General features: G+C 39.7%; 1 protein-coding gene across 1 annotated transcript in view; it reads left to right on the top strand.

The window, feature by feature from the left end:
- WDR43 (WD repeat domain 43) overlaps positions 1-10,971 on the top strand; it is a 46,701-nt gene extending 35,730 nt beyond the window's left edge. The window contains exons 12-18 of the mRNA XM_026478219.4: positions 1,410-1,496; positions 2,291-2,322; positions 3,713-3,776; positions 6,191-6,304; positions 6,823-6,892; positions 9,178-9,227; positions 9,332-10,971. Of these exons, the coding sequence (XP_026334004.2) occupies positions 1,410-1,496; positions 2,291-2,322; positions 3,713-3,776; positions 6,191-6,304; positions 6,823-6,892; positions 9,178-9,227; positions 9,332-9,526 (612 nt within the window). The 3' untranslated portion in view covers positions 9,527-10,971. The remainder of the gene's footprint in view (positions 1-1,409; positions 1,497-2,290; positions 2,323-3,712; positions 3,777-6,190; positions 6,305-6,822; positions 6,893-9,177; positions 9,228-9,331) is intronic.
- The last annotated feature ends 4,754 nt before the right edge of the window (positions 10,972-15,725 follow it).

Here is a 15,725-nt window from a genome sequence, read left to right as displayed (position 1 = left end):
TTGGAGACATTGCAATGCCTGCCAGGATTCGGACTAATCTCTCCTTTTCTGTACCCTGTAGTGGAGACTGGGTTTTTCCAGTTGATGTACCTTCCCAGGATTTTGACTCAAGCACTCATTATATATGATATTTTGATTGGCTTAAAATTTTATCAAAAGGTTGACAACTTTAAAAGGTTTCTTGCTGAGTGTGGTTTTAGTGTGTTTTGCTCATTCTTATGTGGATATATCTGTGATTTCATAAAATGATGGTTTGACAGCTTCTCTAAAGTGGCATATATCTGTATTTAAATGTCTAGAGGTGTTCTGTTTTATATAAAAATGTGTTCGTAAAGTTTAGAATCTGTGGGAAAGAAATCCATTTATCAAAGTAAATGTCCTGATTCCTGAAGATTATACTTTCCTGATAGCCAAAGACATTAACATAACAATCTCCAGTCAGTCCCTCCAACCTCCATTCACTAAAATTCAGTTGGTAGTTTATTGTTCGGTTTATAAAACATGAAAAAATGCTCAGCATCACTCAGCATCAGGGAAATACAAATCAAAACTACAGTGAGATACCACCTCACGCCAGTGAATGGCTAAAATGAACAAGTCAGGAAACAACAGATATTGGCGAGGATGTGGAGAAAGGGGAACCCTCTTACACTGTTGGTGGGAATGCAAACTGGTGCAGCCACTCTGGAAAACAGTATTGAGGTTCCTCAAAAAGTTGAAAATAGGAGCTACCCTACGACCCAGGATTTGCACTACTAGGTATTTATCCCAAAGATACAAATGTAGTAATCCAAAGGGGCACCTGTACCCCAGTGTTTATAGCAGCAATGTCCACGATAGCCAAACTATGGAAAGGGTCCAGATGTCCATTGATACATGAATGGATAAAGAAGATGTGATAGATTCACACACACACAGAGGAATATTACTCAGCCTTCAGAAAAAGTGAAATCTTTCCATTTGCAGCAATATGGATGGAACTAGAGGGTATTATGCTAAAGCGAAATAAATCAGAGAAAGACAAATACCATAGGATTTTACCCTATGTGGAATTTAAGAAACAAAACAGATGAACGTAGGAGGAGGGAAGGATAATAAAATAAGATAAAAACAGAGGGAATCAAATCATAAGAGACTCTTAACTGTGGGAAGCAAACGGGTTTCTGGAGGGTAAATGGGAAGAGGGCTGAGGTGATTGGGTGATGGGCATTAAGGAGGGCACTTGATGGAATGAGCACTAGGTGTTCTTTGCAACTGATGAATCGCTGAATTCTCCCCCTGTACTAATAATACACTGTATTGACTAAATTGATTTTAAATTAAAAAAAAAAATGATTTTTCCTGTTTTTCCTGTAGCGTCCTTAGCTTCTGCATATGCTTATCTTCATGTTTCTTTTATTTTCTCACAGAAAGTACTTCAAACTAGGAATTTAAACCTAATTAAGAGGACTGTATTAAGGATGCCCCTGCATGCTGTTATTCCATTGTTGCAAGAGGTAACTGAGTACTCTTTTCATTTTAAGGTCCTAACACTATGAGTTAAAGAGAAAATCTAGTGTTTAGAGAAATTGGATTTGCAGTATGTAAGCAAGCAGGATATTTAGAGTAGATAATAGATCTATTCAAACAGAACTTACCTAGTCTACATTTTTAATGTATTTTTTTATTGAGATATAATTCATGTACCATAAAATACACTTTTTTTGATGCATATAATTCAGTGTTTTTTTGTATATTCACAGATTGTGCAGTTGTCACACCAAAAAAAGAAATCATGTACCAGTTAGCTACCCCCCATTCTCCCTTACCCCCAGTTTCTGGCAACCACAGATTATTTTCTGTCCCTGCATTTGCCTCTTCTGAATTTTCATTCATACAAATTGTAGCCTAGATTTTTATCAGGTAATTACTCTTACTGTAGGAATGTGTTCCTAGATTATGTTATATTGGTTGAACATTGGGGAATTAGGAAATTTAGGAATCCTTTAGGAGTAGTGATTTCCTAAGTGTTTTTTTGGGGAGGGGTAGAGGGAGAGAGAGAATCTTAAGCAGGTTCCCCACCTACTGCAGAGTCCCAATGTGGGGCTTGATTTGATGACCCTGAGGACCCTGAGGTTATGATGTGCGCCGAAATCAGGAGTTGGGTGTTTAACCAACTGAGCTGCCCAGGCGCCCCCTTAATAGTCTTTTCTATATTTTCTTTGTTCTCCTGGAGTGTATAGCGTGGGAATTGATGCACATTGGCTGCCTCTAAAGTGCTGTTGCTAACACTGTTTTTTTTCTCCCACAGCTTACAAAGAGATTGCAGGGACATCCTAATAGGTAAGATATTTAGATGACTTAAATTGCTTTGATTTTATCAGTATTTTAGAGGTGATTGTTAAAAACAGCAGTTTCTGACAGCATGAAATTACATAGTGGGCAGTTCCACTCTCTAATTGGTAAGACTCTGTATCTGTAAGGGTCAGATTACTGCTCTTCCCCCTTACTGTAAGTTGAATGACTCTTACTCCTAAGATTTTAGTACAGTTTTTTCCTTTCTTTTAGGAAACTCCTGTGTAGTTTTTTTTCCTTCATTATCAGGTCGCATAACGAATTAGTCTTGTTTAGTCCTAATCAGATGTAAAATTGCCATTTGTAGAAGTCCCCAACCTCTGGGAGTTGCCAGGACACTGTAAGGAAGTATCTTGTAGGACCGAATTTTGTGGGTCTTTTTTGTTAATAATTTGATGATTAAGTATTTGAATAGGGAGTTGGTATCTCAAAGATCCTGAACCGACAGTATAGTATTATCAGTGCTACAGTATATAGTTTGTTCTTTTTTTAAAGATGTTATTTATTTGAGAGAGAGCGCGAGAGAGAGCACGAGGGGGGTGGGGTGTTGTCTAGGGACAGAGGGAGAGGGAGAAGCTGAGCAGGGAGCCTGGTTTGGGGGCGATCCCAAGACCCTGGGATCATGACCTGAGCTGAAGGCAGATGCTTAACCACCTGAGCCACCCAGGTGCCCCTATAGTTTTTCCTTTCTTTAAAAAAAAAATTTTTTTTTCTTTTTTTAAAGATTTTATTCATTTGAGAGAGACAGCAAGAGAGAGAACATGAGTGGCAGAGAGGGGGAGGAGGAGAAGCAGAAGCAGACTCCCCACTGAGCAGGGAGCCATGAGGTCATAACCTGAGCCGAAGGCAGAAGTTTAACCAACTGAGCCACCCAAGTGCCCCTCATTTTTCTCTTCTAAGTTATTTCCCCTGATAGATTCCATTTGTGTTTGGAGCTCACAAAGAAAAGCCAAAGAATTCTTTGATTAGGCCCAGCTTACACATTTTTGGTCTTTGTCTTTCATTGTGGCATGGAAATCTGAATGCTGTTTGTACCTGAGGGGGATTCGATGGTGGGCATAAAAATGCAAAGTCATTGAGCCCAGTTTACTTGGTATCACTTAATTACGAAGTAAAGCATGGGTGTTATTCTTGAATTGTTGTAGAAGAAGAGTTTTTCCTGTTCAGTCCATGTTATTCCCCAAGAGATGAGTGTGTTTCACAGATCTCGGACTCGTGAATGGATGAGAGTATCACCAAAGTCAGTGGTTTATTTAGTAGTGGTGTTTTTCACGTAGATCTTCACTTGGCTTCGGTTTTTCTAATATTTTAACTCCGTTGTATTTAATTTTGAATTCGTGAATATTCGTTTACTTGGTTTTTTTTTTCTTTTTTTCAGTGCTGTTTTAATGGTTCAGTGGCTAAAATGTGTGTTAACGGTCCATGCATCCTACCTATCCACAGTAAGTCTTCAGCAATAGTTGCCGAATAGTTGGGCTTTGTTAAGGATTATAAACTGATGTGTTAATGAAACCATCCTTCCTCCACTGCCCTTCAGCCATCAGCTGCTGCTTTTCAAGATTTTATTAATAACCCCAGGTACAATGTAATAATGTCATCGTTGGTGCCTTTTGTAAATTGGCCTTTTTTTTTGCCCTGGATTTTAAAAGTAATATATATTCTATAAGAACTTTGAGAAATACAGAAAGGAGAAAAGTGACTTTCTGACATATTAGCCTTTAGATGTTTTTTAATGTATATAACCTGTTTAGCAAAATTATTTTTACAATGTATGTATGTCTCCATTGTTCTACCTTGTCCCAGGACAGTAGAAGATAGCTTGTGGTAAAAATGAAGTTAAATGTTTAATAGCTGCCATTTTGTGGGGCTGCTGTCAGCTCTTCGTTATCTGTTACAAATGGGAGGAAACATCAAATTTTAATCAATACCAGAAAACAATTTTATAATACATCTATTTACATACATTTCATAATATGAATTGGATTCTTTGTTCATTAAATCAGTTATATTTTAAGCTAGAAATAAAATTATATAATTCACTTGTTTCTTTTTCTTTAATTTTAATACCTAGCACCTTATAATAGATTTTCTTAAAAGGTTATAGTGGATAGTTGAAGAAAATTCTTTTTTTTTTTTTTTTTAAGATTTTATTTATTTATTCGACAGAGATAGAGACAGCCAGCGAGAGAGGGAACACAAGCAGGGGGAGTGGGAGAGGAAGAAGCAGGCTCATAGCGGAGGAGCCTGATGTGGGGCTCGATCCCAGAACGCCGGGATCACGCCCTGAGCCGAAGGCAGACGCTTAACCGCTGTGCCACCCATGCGCCCCTGAAGAAAATTTTTAATTGCTCTTCTTTCGTAACAGTTTCATCCAGCTCCACCTGGTCACTGTCCCTTGTTCTGTCTTAGGCTTTCTTTGCCTTCAGTAGTTTGAAATAGGGTAAACAAGTGGATAACCTGCTTTGAGGCCAGCATTTTGTTATTTACGTGTCTGGGGAGAATTCTACCAGGATGTTAAAATGGGGGGAGGTATAAGAAACAGTAAGAATGGCTGTGGGGCTTCCCAGCTTGTTGAATCTTGGGAGATCAGTTGAAGGCAGTGGTGAGTGAAATGGCTGAGTGGCGGGTGATGGGCACGGGAAGATTCCCACAAGCATCAGGACTTGGGGTGAACAGGACAGCACTTATTTTATAACCTCATTCATTTGCTTAGAAGTGAAAAGAGCCCTAGGAGGCCTTGTAGAGAAATCCCTTATGGAGCCAGGGTGCACTGCTGGAGTAGGAGTTGTGTAACAGTCACAGTCATGGCAGAACAGACCAAAGAAGCGTGGCGTGGAGGGGGCTCCAATGCCTGTCAGAATTCTCTTCTCAGAAAACAGTGCTTTTCCTTCCACTTTGGGTTTCTTCTCCTTATCAGGTGTCCTTAACCTTCTCTAAGCTGAGGGACTGTGCTAGGCATGGGTCTTAAGGAATGGATCCCCCTGTTCCTGGAGCTTACTGTCTGAATAGGGACGGATAAAAAAAGAGATGATGGCAGGTGGAATGTGATCATGTTAAGCTTTGCTTTATTCATTTTTGTGTCTGTTTGCTGTTTAAAGTTTAACATTTGAATGAAACTCTTATTTATACTAAATTGTCAGTGATAGGGCAAGTAAAAGGGTGGCGTTCTTTTTTTTTTTTTGTCCCCCTGGAGGGACGAATTTCATGCTTTAATTCCTTAAGCGTGGGTCAGGGGATTCTTTAACAGAGAGTATGTTTGAAATACTGTAAGGTCAGCTTTATACTCTTTCGCTCTGTTGTGCTGCCTCTGGAAGCTGTGAAAAGCTTCCTTTAGCTTGCTGGGGCCTTATGGTAGAGGTAGATAACGTGATAGCATGACGTTTCAGCGGAAAGCCCTCTTTAGCCCAGAAGTACGTGGTTGGGGGTATTTTTATTTAGTGTTTCAATTACATTGACCTCTTAGTATTTTACTTTTAAATTTTTTCGATTATTTTTTATTTTATTTTATTTTTTAGTAGGCTCCAAATCTCAAGGCTTGAACTCACCACCCTGAGATTAAGACCTGAGCTGAGATCAGGAGTCAGACACTTAACCAACTGAGCCACCCAGGCACCCCCTCCTCCTGCCACCGTATCATTATTTTTAAAAACGCAGTATTTTTTGCTGTTAGGACATTGAAGGCCTGTGAAAATTTGAGATGTTGCTGGGCTATGTCCCATGCAGCCACTGCCACAGGAGGTGTAAGCAGATGCTTGTGGTGCAGTGGCTGAATACTTGGGTGTATCTGAGTATGATTTGTATGTTTGTTATCTATACTTTGTCACGAAAGTATGAGATAATCTTTCTTCCCCCCTAGTTGCCTGATCTGGTACCCCAGCTGGGAACGCTATACCAGTTAATGGAAAGCAGAGTGAAAACTTTTCAGAAACTCTCCCACCTTCATGGAAAGCTTATTCTTCTAATCACTCAAGTGAGTAAATCAGATTGTTTTGTGCTAAACTTTGGATGTGATAGTAATAGAGGAATAAGGATTGTTTACCTGAACATTGAAAGCCCCATGTTTCAGCAAGAAATCGATAAATCAGGATCCAGTCCTTAACTTGGAAATGTTATGTATTTGACGGTAAATAAACTTGTGCCTGATTCAGCTTTTCCTCAAAGCTTCTCACTGTCCTATTTCAGTTGTTAATACAGTTAGGATGGTTGTGCTACCATGAACAGCAAGGTACAGGGTATTTACACAGTTAGTTTTGGCACAGAAAGAAGTTCTGATCACCTTGAAAGGTTTGCAACTTTTACAGGTAATTCTTTGTTCTTGTATTTGACAAATTTGTTTTTTGCCCTGTATTTGATCTGCATCGTATTGAGGCCATCCATCATACTGGTTGAGGGCGAGTTTACTGTCGGGGAAGGTGGAGCGTGGTGGTGGCTGCCATACTTGAGGTCACCTCATACTGTACTTGATAATAATACTCGATTATCTTTCAGGTTACAGCGTCAGAAAAAACAAAGGGAATGGCTTGCCCTGCACAGAAGGCAAAGTTGGTGTATGAGGAAGGTAAGGCTTTGAGGGTAGTGTAAATCTAGAGTTGGAACATTCATTTTTTAACATGGAATTCTGTTAACCTTATGCTGTAGAACATGACTGTGAGTAGGATCATGCTGTGGCACCCCAGATTGTCTAATAAAATGGGTAAGCCTGTGGCAAAAATACGATCCAAAAAGAAAAGAGAAAGTGCAAATACCGTACAGTAATATGAGAAAGGGCACTAGGTATGGAAGAGATTTAAGTGTAGGAGAACACTGTGAACAAACTTTTATGCCAACACATGAAAACCCTAGATGATAAGAGGTCATTTCTTAGGCAACATGAATAACCAAAAGTGACTTGAAAATAAAAACAGAAACCATGGATAAGCCAGTGGTCTTGAATTGATTTAATCAAAACTTTTGCTCAAAGATGCCAAGCACAGAGTTTTTACAGGTGAATTTTATCAGTCTTTCAAGGAACAGTCATTTTTGTCATATATAACAATTCAGACATTTTATGAGTCAAACCAGATAAGTATAGTTAAAACAACATTTTAGAACATCTTTAAATATCCTGAGTAACAAATTGATTACAGAGGTACTTTCATAAGATAATATGTCATTACCAAATAGAATTTATTTAAAGATTGTAAGGCGATTTAGCATCAAGAAATCTAATTAATGTGGTTACCACATTAAACAGATTAACAGGGAACAATATATATTAATAGATGGAGAAAAAGAATTCAGTTAAATTCAGTCTTCATGTTATTACTGATAATCTGAGCAACCTACGAATTTAAAGAAATTTCCCTAATCTCTATCAAAGTTGAGAAGTGTATTCTCATAAAGTCAGGAACTAGATGATAATGTACCTTTTATTACTTCTGGATATCCTGCCTAGAATTGTATGAAAGAAGTGAATTCTAGAACATTGGATTTGGCAGTTGTTATCCTTCTCAACTTAGAAAATGCAGCAGAATCTACAGTTGTACCATCATTAATGAGGTACAGAAGCAAGCAAGTTTACTAGACACCAAGATTAGCAAAATGGAATCAATACCATGATTGTCTCAGTAACGTATTGTATGTCTACTAATGTATGTCCCAGTCAGAAAATGTATTAGAAGAAAAGATTTCATTCACAGCAGCAGTCAAAACTATGAAGTACCTAGAAATAGATCTAAGAAATGAAATAAAACCTTTATAGAGAAAATGATAAAACATAACTGAAGGAGATAAAAGCATACCTGAATTAATTACTTAGACTTTATTTTTTTCTAGTTTTACTGAGATATAATTACATATAACTTTTTTTTAGGTGTACAACATAATGATTTGATATCTGTGTATATGTTGCAAAGTGATCACTGTTACATGTTTAATTAACATCCATCACCACACATAGTTGCAGTTTTTATTTTCTTATGCTGAGAACTTTCTTTACTCTCTTAATAGCTCTCAAATACACAGTACGGTATTGTTAAATGTGGTCACCATGCTGTACATTTTATTCCCAGGACTGGTCTTATAATTGGAAGTTTGTACCTTTTGATTTTCACTCATTTCCGCCACCCTCCACGCCTCCGGCAACCACTAGTCTGTTCTCTGTGTCTATTGGTTTGGTGTTTTTAGATTGCACATCTAAGATCATACAGTATTTATCCTTCTCTGTTAGACTTATGGCAGCTAGCCCAGTGCCCTCGAGGCCTGTCCATGTTGTCACATATGGGAGAGTTCCTTTTTTTTAAATAGCTAAATGGAATTTAATGGCTGAATGTATATCTCATTTTCTTGAACTGTCTATCCAGTCCATCGATGGGCCCTTAGGTTCTTCCTTTGTCTTGGCTGTTGTAAATAATGTTGCAGTGAACATGGGGGTGCAGGTAGCTCCTTGAGATCCTCATTTCGTTTCCTTTGACATATACCCAGCAGTGGAATTGGTGGATCACCTGGTAGCTTTATTTTTAATTTCTTGGGGAGCCTCCGTAGTGTTTTCAATAATGACTGTACCAGTTTACATTTCTACCAAACAGTACACGAGGGTTCCCTTTTGTCCACATCCTCGGCTTAGTTTCTTAAGATGGATTTTGTTAGGGTTTTGGTACTTGTCCTACTCAATGAGATCATGGTGGAATAATATAATAAATGGACTTTTATGTAGCTAAGAATATTAATGTTACTGCTTAGATGGATGCTAGGTGAATGTAATATTCCTAAAAGTAAATTCAGGAATTTGACTCTGTTTAGTTGTTGGGGCTCTGTCCTCTGCTTGTTGATCACAAACTTAAGGCTGGGTTCTTCCCCTTGCAGAATCTTCGGAAGAAGAGTCAGATGACGAAATTGCAGAGAAGGACTCTGATGTGAGTACCTTGTTTCCTGGTGCTTAAATCTGCCTTTACACCCTAGCGCTCTATACGAACGAGGCCTTCATGAATACTTTCCGTGATTCATCTGTTTCCACCAGGATAACTGGGATGAAGATGAGGAAGAGAAAGAAAGTGAAAAAGACGAGGATCTTAATGAAGAGAACGAAGAGGAAGAGGAAGATGCTGAAGAAAAAGATGAGGAGAATGGGGAGGAGGACAGGGATGTGGCCAGTGAGAAAGAATTAAATGGAGATTCTGACTTAGATCCTGAAAATGAAAGTGAAGAAGAATGAGGAGGGAGAACAAGCAGATGGAGCTGTCACCTCTGGCGCGCCTTCCCCAATGCTGCCGAGTCCTCCTGGGAAGGGTTGTCTCTGGGACCGGCGCCAAGGACCTTGCACATTTCCAGATTCCTCGTGGTGGTTCCCATGCCATCTCGCTGTCCTGAGCACCCCAGACTTCACTGTGTAAATAAGAGTGTTTCCTTCAAATGTTAATAAACTTTACACAGCAAATAGACACATTTTCTGCAATGACATGAGTGTCCAGTATATGGTATATTTTTATAATATAGTATCCCAATATGGTTGGTTATTGCAAGAATTGACGTAAGTGAAGACACAGACATTTCCCATGTAGGGTTTCAAGAACTGGACATTTGTGAAGGAGTCAGCTCTTATCTCAGGTTGGTATCTTTCATCAGATCCAGATACGAAGCGGCACTAGTGAAAACAATTTTTAATTTGGTACATTTTCGTAAAATATGAAGGGATAACTAAAGATTCAGAGTAAAAACGGTTGGGATTTAAAAACTTAAATATCAGTATCTCTAGCTTGTCTAGTAATGGCAGTGATCTGATTGGAGTCAGGTTGAATATTTGGAGTGCTTCCCCCAAACAGCCACTTATTTTTTAAGCTGTCATGTGGAATATTTTTTTAAAACACAAAAAAATTATGGTAATTAAAAAACTAAAGAATTAGCCATATTAAGGATTTTTCTTGACTGCAAGTTGCCTGTAAAGAATCATCAGTGTATAGATTTAGAAGTACTCATTATCTGCAACTTTTTAAAAAATTCAGTTATAGCTGCTTTTGAAGAGGTTTTCATTTTTATTTAAATTACTAATGGATCAAAGAACAACTGTTTATTTTTTCTCTTTGGTTTTAGATATTAATGATAACCTTGTTGGAATTTTTTTCCAAAGAAAATATTTTTATAATTCAGTAATTTAATGTTTTCCTTCCTTTTCATTACCCACTCTTGGCAGTGTTAGGGTATCTGTTTACCTTTAAAATAATAAATCTGACTCAAGATTTTTTATGTATGTATAAATAAGTATTTTGGTGTGCTACAAAAGCCTTTTCAAATTATCAGTAAAAAAAAAAAAAATTTTTTTTTTTTTTTTTAATTAAAAGAATGAGCCAGTATTTGTTAGTGCTCTCTAGGGAACATGCAGATGGAAGCTCAACTCTAAGGGAGGGCTGGGGAGATGGGTTTATTTTTACCACCTGTGAATATGTAAAACACAAAACCATTATCTCTGAGGGACTTTTTAACCTTAATGGCAGAACAGAGATTTTTGTGCTCGACTCATAGAGCTGGAGCCACACAAGCATCCTGGGAAAACAAGTTTGAGCCGCTACTGGTGTAATGTACAGTTATATTTGTCTATAAATGGAACTGTTTATGGCAATTTAATACCATTCTCTTTGTAAAGTGAATAAATATTCATCTTTACCCGGTGCTTGTCTTGTGGTATATGTAGAGGAACACAGCCACGTTTGGGCTTGTGTGCAGGTTTCAAGAAAGTGATCTTATTCCACTCGCATCGAAAAGTAAACGCTCTCAGGGTTTGTTGGAAAACTAGAATTTGTAATGAAGTAAAAGAACCAACAAGTTTGCATTTAGACGCAACTCCCCGTGGCTGGGTGGGACTTCCACAGCCCGAGGCTGCAGTGGCGTTGCTTGGACGGAAGTGCTCATCTGCTGGATCCTGCTTTGTGGTCTGTGACTCTCATTTCTCCCCGCACCTGACTCGCCCTGAAGGAGTCAAGGACTACAGTGTGTAGGGATTGCTTACTCCTTATTTTTTGGGTTAGACAAATCCAGGGCTTAATTAGGCTTGTTCCAAAGACATTTCTGGTTTCAGGGTATTTTCCAGTATGTTGTTCCATTCCAGTATGTTGTTCCATTCAGGCAACAACATTTTGTGTGGGTAGGGTTGTCTTTTCTGAGATTAATTTTTCTTCCCAACCTTTTATTTTGAAAAAGTTAACCTTCCATCATCATTAAGGATTACACATTGTATTTGGTTGTGTTATTGCTCTGTTAATCCAGAATTCTCCCTTGTGTGTGTGTGTTTCATGATTTTGCTGTTTAAATGATTCCACGTAAATTAAGCTGTGTTGGAGAATGTTTTACAATCTAGATTTGTCTGATGGTTTCCTTATGATTATATTCTGGTTTAAATGTTTTTTAGCAAGAATACTAAATAGGTAGTGGTATTTGAGATTAATTCGTAAAAAGTAGTTCTTTGGGTATACATGAATATATATTGAGTATAAGTATGTTTTGACATAAGTAGACATCAAGCTTTTAGGTTTGGGGCTTTTGAAGTTTTAGTACAGAGGGGTGTTTGAGGAAACTGGATCTTGGTAGTGAGAACACTGGATATATTGATGCTATGTAAGGCTGTTTCCTGTGGAAGTTAACTCTTAGCATTGTACATGCGTTCATTAACAAGATTGATTGATTGCCAACTCTGTGCCAGAGTATATGTCGTTGCTTGGTATACACCACTGAATTCTGTCCTGAGGAGCTGACGTTCTACCAGAGAGATCTATACAAAACAGTGTATAAAGAGTAAATGCTATGTAGGGTGGTAACTTCTGGGGAGAGTAAGTGGAGTAAGGAAACGGGGAGTCTGGGTGGAGGAGTGTAGGTTGCAGAATTAAATACATGATCAGGTTAAGGTTTATTAAGAAGGCGAGATTTGATCATAGACTAGGAGGGGTGAGGGAGTTAGCAAGTGGGTATCTGGGGAAGAGTGTTCTAAGCGAGGAGACTGCTTGAGCAAAGGCCCTGTGGCCAGCACATACCTGTGATTGTGTTGTAGAGAGATGTCAGTGAGACTGGAACTGAGGGACAAGGGGAGAGTGCCTCAAGAGGTTAGCAGAGATAATGAGCAGTCAGGTTGCATAAGGCCCTTCAGTCCACTGTAGGGATTGGTCATGCTCTCAGTGAAACACAGTTGCAGTGTTTGAGCAGAGGAGTGCTGTGTGCTCTGGCTTCTGTGTTGAGAATTTCATATCACCCAGGTGTTATGTTGAGAAATTGAGGGACTGCATCCTAACAGGCAAAAGAACAGGGTGGTGGTCATGGAGTTCGGTTGGTTTCTGGGATTGTTTTAAAGTTGGAGCTGATGGGATTTCCTATGAGGTATGAGAAAGGAGGAGGAGTGAGGTAAGACTCCCAGGTGTTTTTTTCTTAGAGCACCCGGATGATGCTGTCGGTAGAGTAGGTTTTAGAAAAGTAGATCAGGAATTGAGTTTCAGACATGTTGAGTTACAGATACCCAGTTGACTTGGGGAAAGGTTGAGAGGGAGGCAGAGATTTGGTATTGACACGTATGTGACAGTGAAGCCACGAGACTGGACGAGCTTCCCATGGAGTGAATGTACACAGGAAGAGCACCCAGTCCTTGTGCTCCACCGTCGGAGAAAGAGAAGAAAAACCCCAAGGGACACATCCGGGAGACAGTCTGTAAGGTAGGAAGGATTGACATTTATTTACTCTTCATTCTCTTCAAATCTGAATTCATGACAACCTTCAGCCATGATTTCTTTCAACTGTTAAGTGCTGTTCCTGGTGAGTCTTCCCAGGTCGCAGTGGTAAAGATGTCTGCCCTTTGACCATTTGCTGATCCCTTCTTTGAAGGCAACTCAGGCATGCAATTTGTTTCTTTAGTCCAGTGTCGTGGGCTTCACCTTTATGGCCCCTCAGCACTGTCCAAATTGTATACTGGATCAGAAGATGTAGAATGAGCGGTCACAGCAGTGCGGACTGATGAGCATGCATCATTCAGACAGGAAGCGCAGTCAGGCACGGAATAGGTGGGGTCAGTCTCCTGTATGGTGCTGGCTGACTTGCCGTGAGAAAACCAGATGGGCTGTACTTAGCATCACTCTGATGCATTTTCATAAATATGTGGATAATTTTTAATGGGAAGGTCGTTCTGAGAAGAACAGGGTGATTATAAATGCACTTTAGGAGGTGAGGAACGTCAAATGAAAAACCCAAAACTTGAGGTCCCTGCGTGGCTCAGTCAGTTAAGCGTCTGCCTTCGGTTCAGGTCATGATCCCAGGGTCCTGGGATTGAGTTCCACAACGGGTTCCTTGCTCAGTGGGGAGCCTGTTCCTCCCTCTGTCTGCAGCTCTCCCTGCTTGTGCTCTCCTATCTCTCTCTCTGACAAATAAAATCTTTTTTTTTTTTTTTTTTTTTTTTTATTTGAGAGAAAGAGCATGAGAGGGTCAGAGGGAGAAGCAGCCTCCCTGCTGAGCTGGGAGCCTGATGCGGGACTCGATTCTGGGACTCCAGGATCATGACCTGAGCTGAAGGCAGTTGCTTAACCAACTGAGCCACCCAGGTGCCCCTGAAAATAAAATCTTAAAAAACAAAACAACCCCAAAAGTTGAAAATCACCACTTTAAAAATTGCCTGGCATATTGTTTGCAGGTAATAATGGCGCAAAGCAGGAGGAAATACTCTCCTTACTGGCTGCTGCTGTTAGAGGAAGGATTTCCTGATGGAAGTAAGTAGGTGTGAAAGCATTCTGTTCTACCCTCGGCCCCACCAGAGTGTGTTTTCTAGTTAGAGGGGAAGGGGCATGATGTCCTGGCAGTGCGATCCCTGATGTCTGAGGCCACTTGGCTGCTGCCTTAACTGGCCTGGTGTGGTCGCGATGCTCTGAAACTGGGCCAAAGCTTCGCAGGTTCAGAAACTTAGTTTTGTCTTTGCCCTTAGAGTTAATGCAATTTCATAGAGGGAAATCAACCAGGCTTCTAAGAAACATCGGTATTTGAATGGTGTATTTCCAGGAGAAGTCTGCCTCATAGTGAGCAGACTGCTCTTGTTTGGTGGTAACACGTCTTCTTTCTGCGCAGGGAAGCCACAGAGTAAACTGGCTTTATAACTGGAAGACTGTCTTTGAACCAGAGTGTGGAATTGGAATCAGAGAAATGAGTTGGGTGGTCTTACTAGCTGGTGTTAACGGGCAGTGTGCAGCTGTATGCAAGGGGTTGGAAACTTGGCTTCCCTGTATGTTGCTCTGGGTCCTCTCGCTTCATACTGATCCTTCTCCTTTTAACAGGACAGTTGCTCTGGTGGGAATGCTGGCATTTGGGGTCTCCTCGGGCATCCACTTAGGACAGCTGGTACAACTATTTTAGGGGACAGCTTTCTCCTGACCATGGGTCCCATTACCATACGGTTATACCTAGGAAATAAACTTGCTATTTTCAGCCCAACTTTGACTTTGTGTATTATATTCAAGCTAGCAAAATCTGGCTCCTCCCCTTTTATTGTGGTAAATTATACGTAAGATGCATCATTTCAACCGATTTCTAAGTGTACGGTTCTGTGGCATTCATTACATTTACATCGTGCAGCTGGCAAAGTCAATTGGTGAAATTTGTCGTAGGATCAGGTCCAGGAAATGAAAGGGGACAAGCATGAATACAGTCGGCGTGCTGTGGAGGGACCCAGCTTAGGGCCAGAAGCTTCAATTCTGGGCCCACACTGCAGCACGGCAGTGATAAATCTACTTAATTTCTTCTTTTTTTGCTCTGTGGCAAGAGAGTCACAACAGTGCTGTCTGTTACAGGAATGCCGTGAGAACCGAATGGAACAGTGTCTGTGCGACACTGAACACCTGACACCAAGGCACAGTTCTTGGTGAGGAGCTTGTTTTCAGAACAATTGTCAGACATTTTTCCAACATGAGAAGGGAGGATGGGGTGCAAGTTCTAAGGCAAACTCCTTTTGGTCTCTGGCATTTTTAAGAAATTCACACAGCCTTATGGGTAAACACAGACACCCCTCCACCACTTCCACAGGTGAAAAGTAGAATCAAATCCTTTTCCTTTTCTTTAATGTATTTTTAAAATCTGTTGTTTTAAAACTAATGACATCCATTGAGTAAGATTTGGAAAATACCAAAAAGCATAAGAAGGAAAATAAAATTATATTAAGATAACCATTTATACTATTGGTGTATCTACTTTTAATCTTTTTCTTTTTGCCTGAGTGCACACACAGTTTTCTTAGGAATTGGAATCCTAGTATCTGTTGATTTTACCCATTGTCACATAATATCATTAGTTAGCCTTTGAAATAATGCTCTCTGTGGTTCTTAGTATTCTGCCATGTTATACTTGAACTAAATCTGTTATAAGTAATGCTACAGTGAACATTTTTATTCACATTTTGTATT

Source organism: Ursus arctos, unplaced genomic scaffold (genome assembly GCF_023065955.2).
Source record: "Ursus arctos isolate Adak ecotype North America unplaced genomic scaffold, UrsArc2.0 scaffold_8, whole genome shotgun sequence".
Classification (NCBI taxonomy): domain Eukaryota; kingdom Metazoa; phylum Chordata; class Mammalia; order Carnivora; family Ursidae; genus Ursus; species Ursus arctos.
This window is presented reverse-complemented; position numbering and strand designations above follow the sequence as displayed.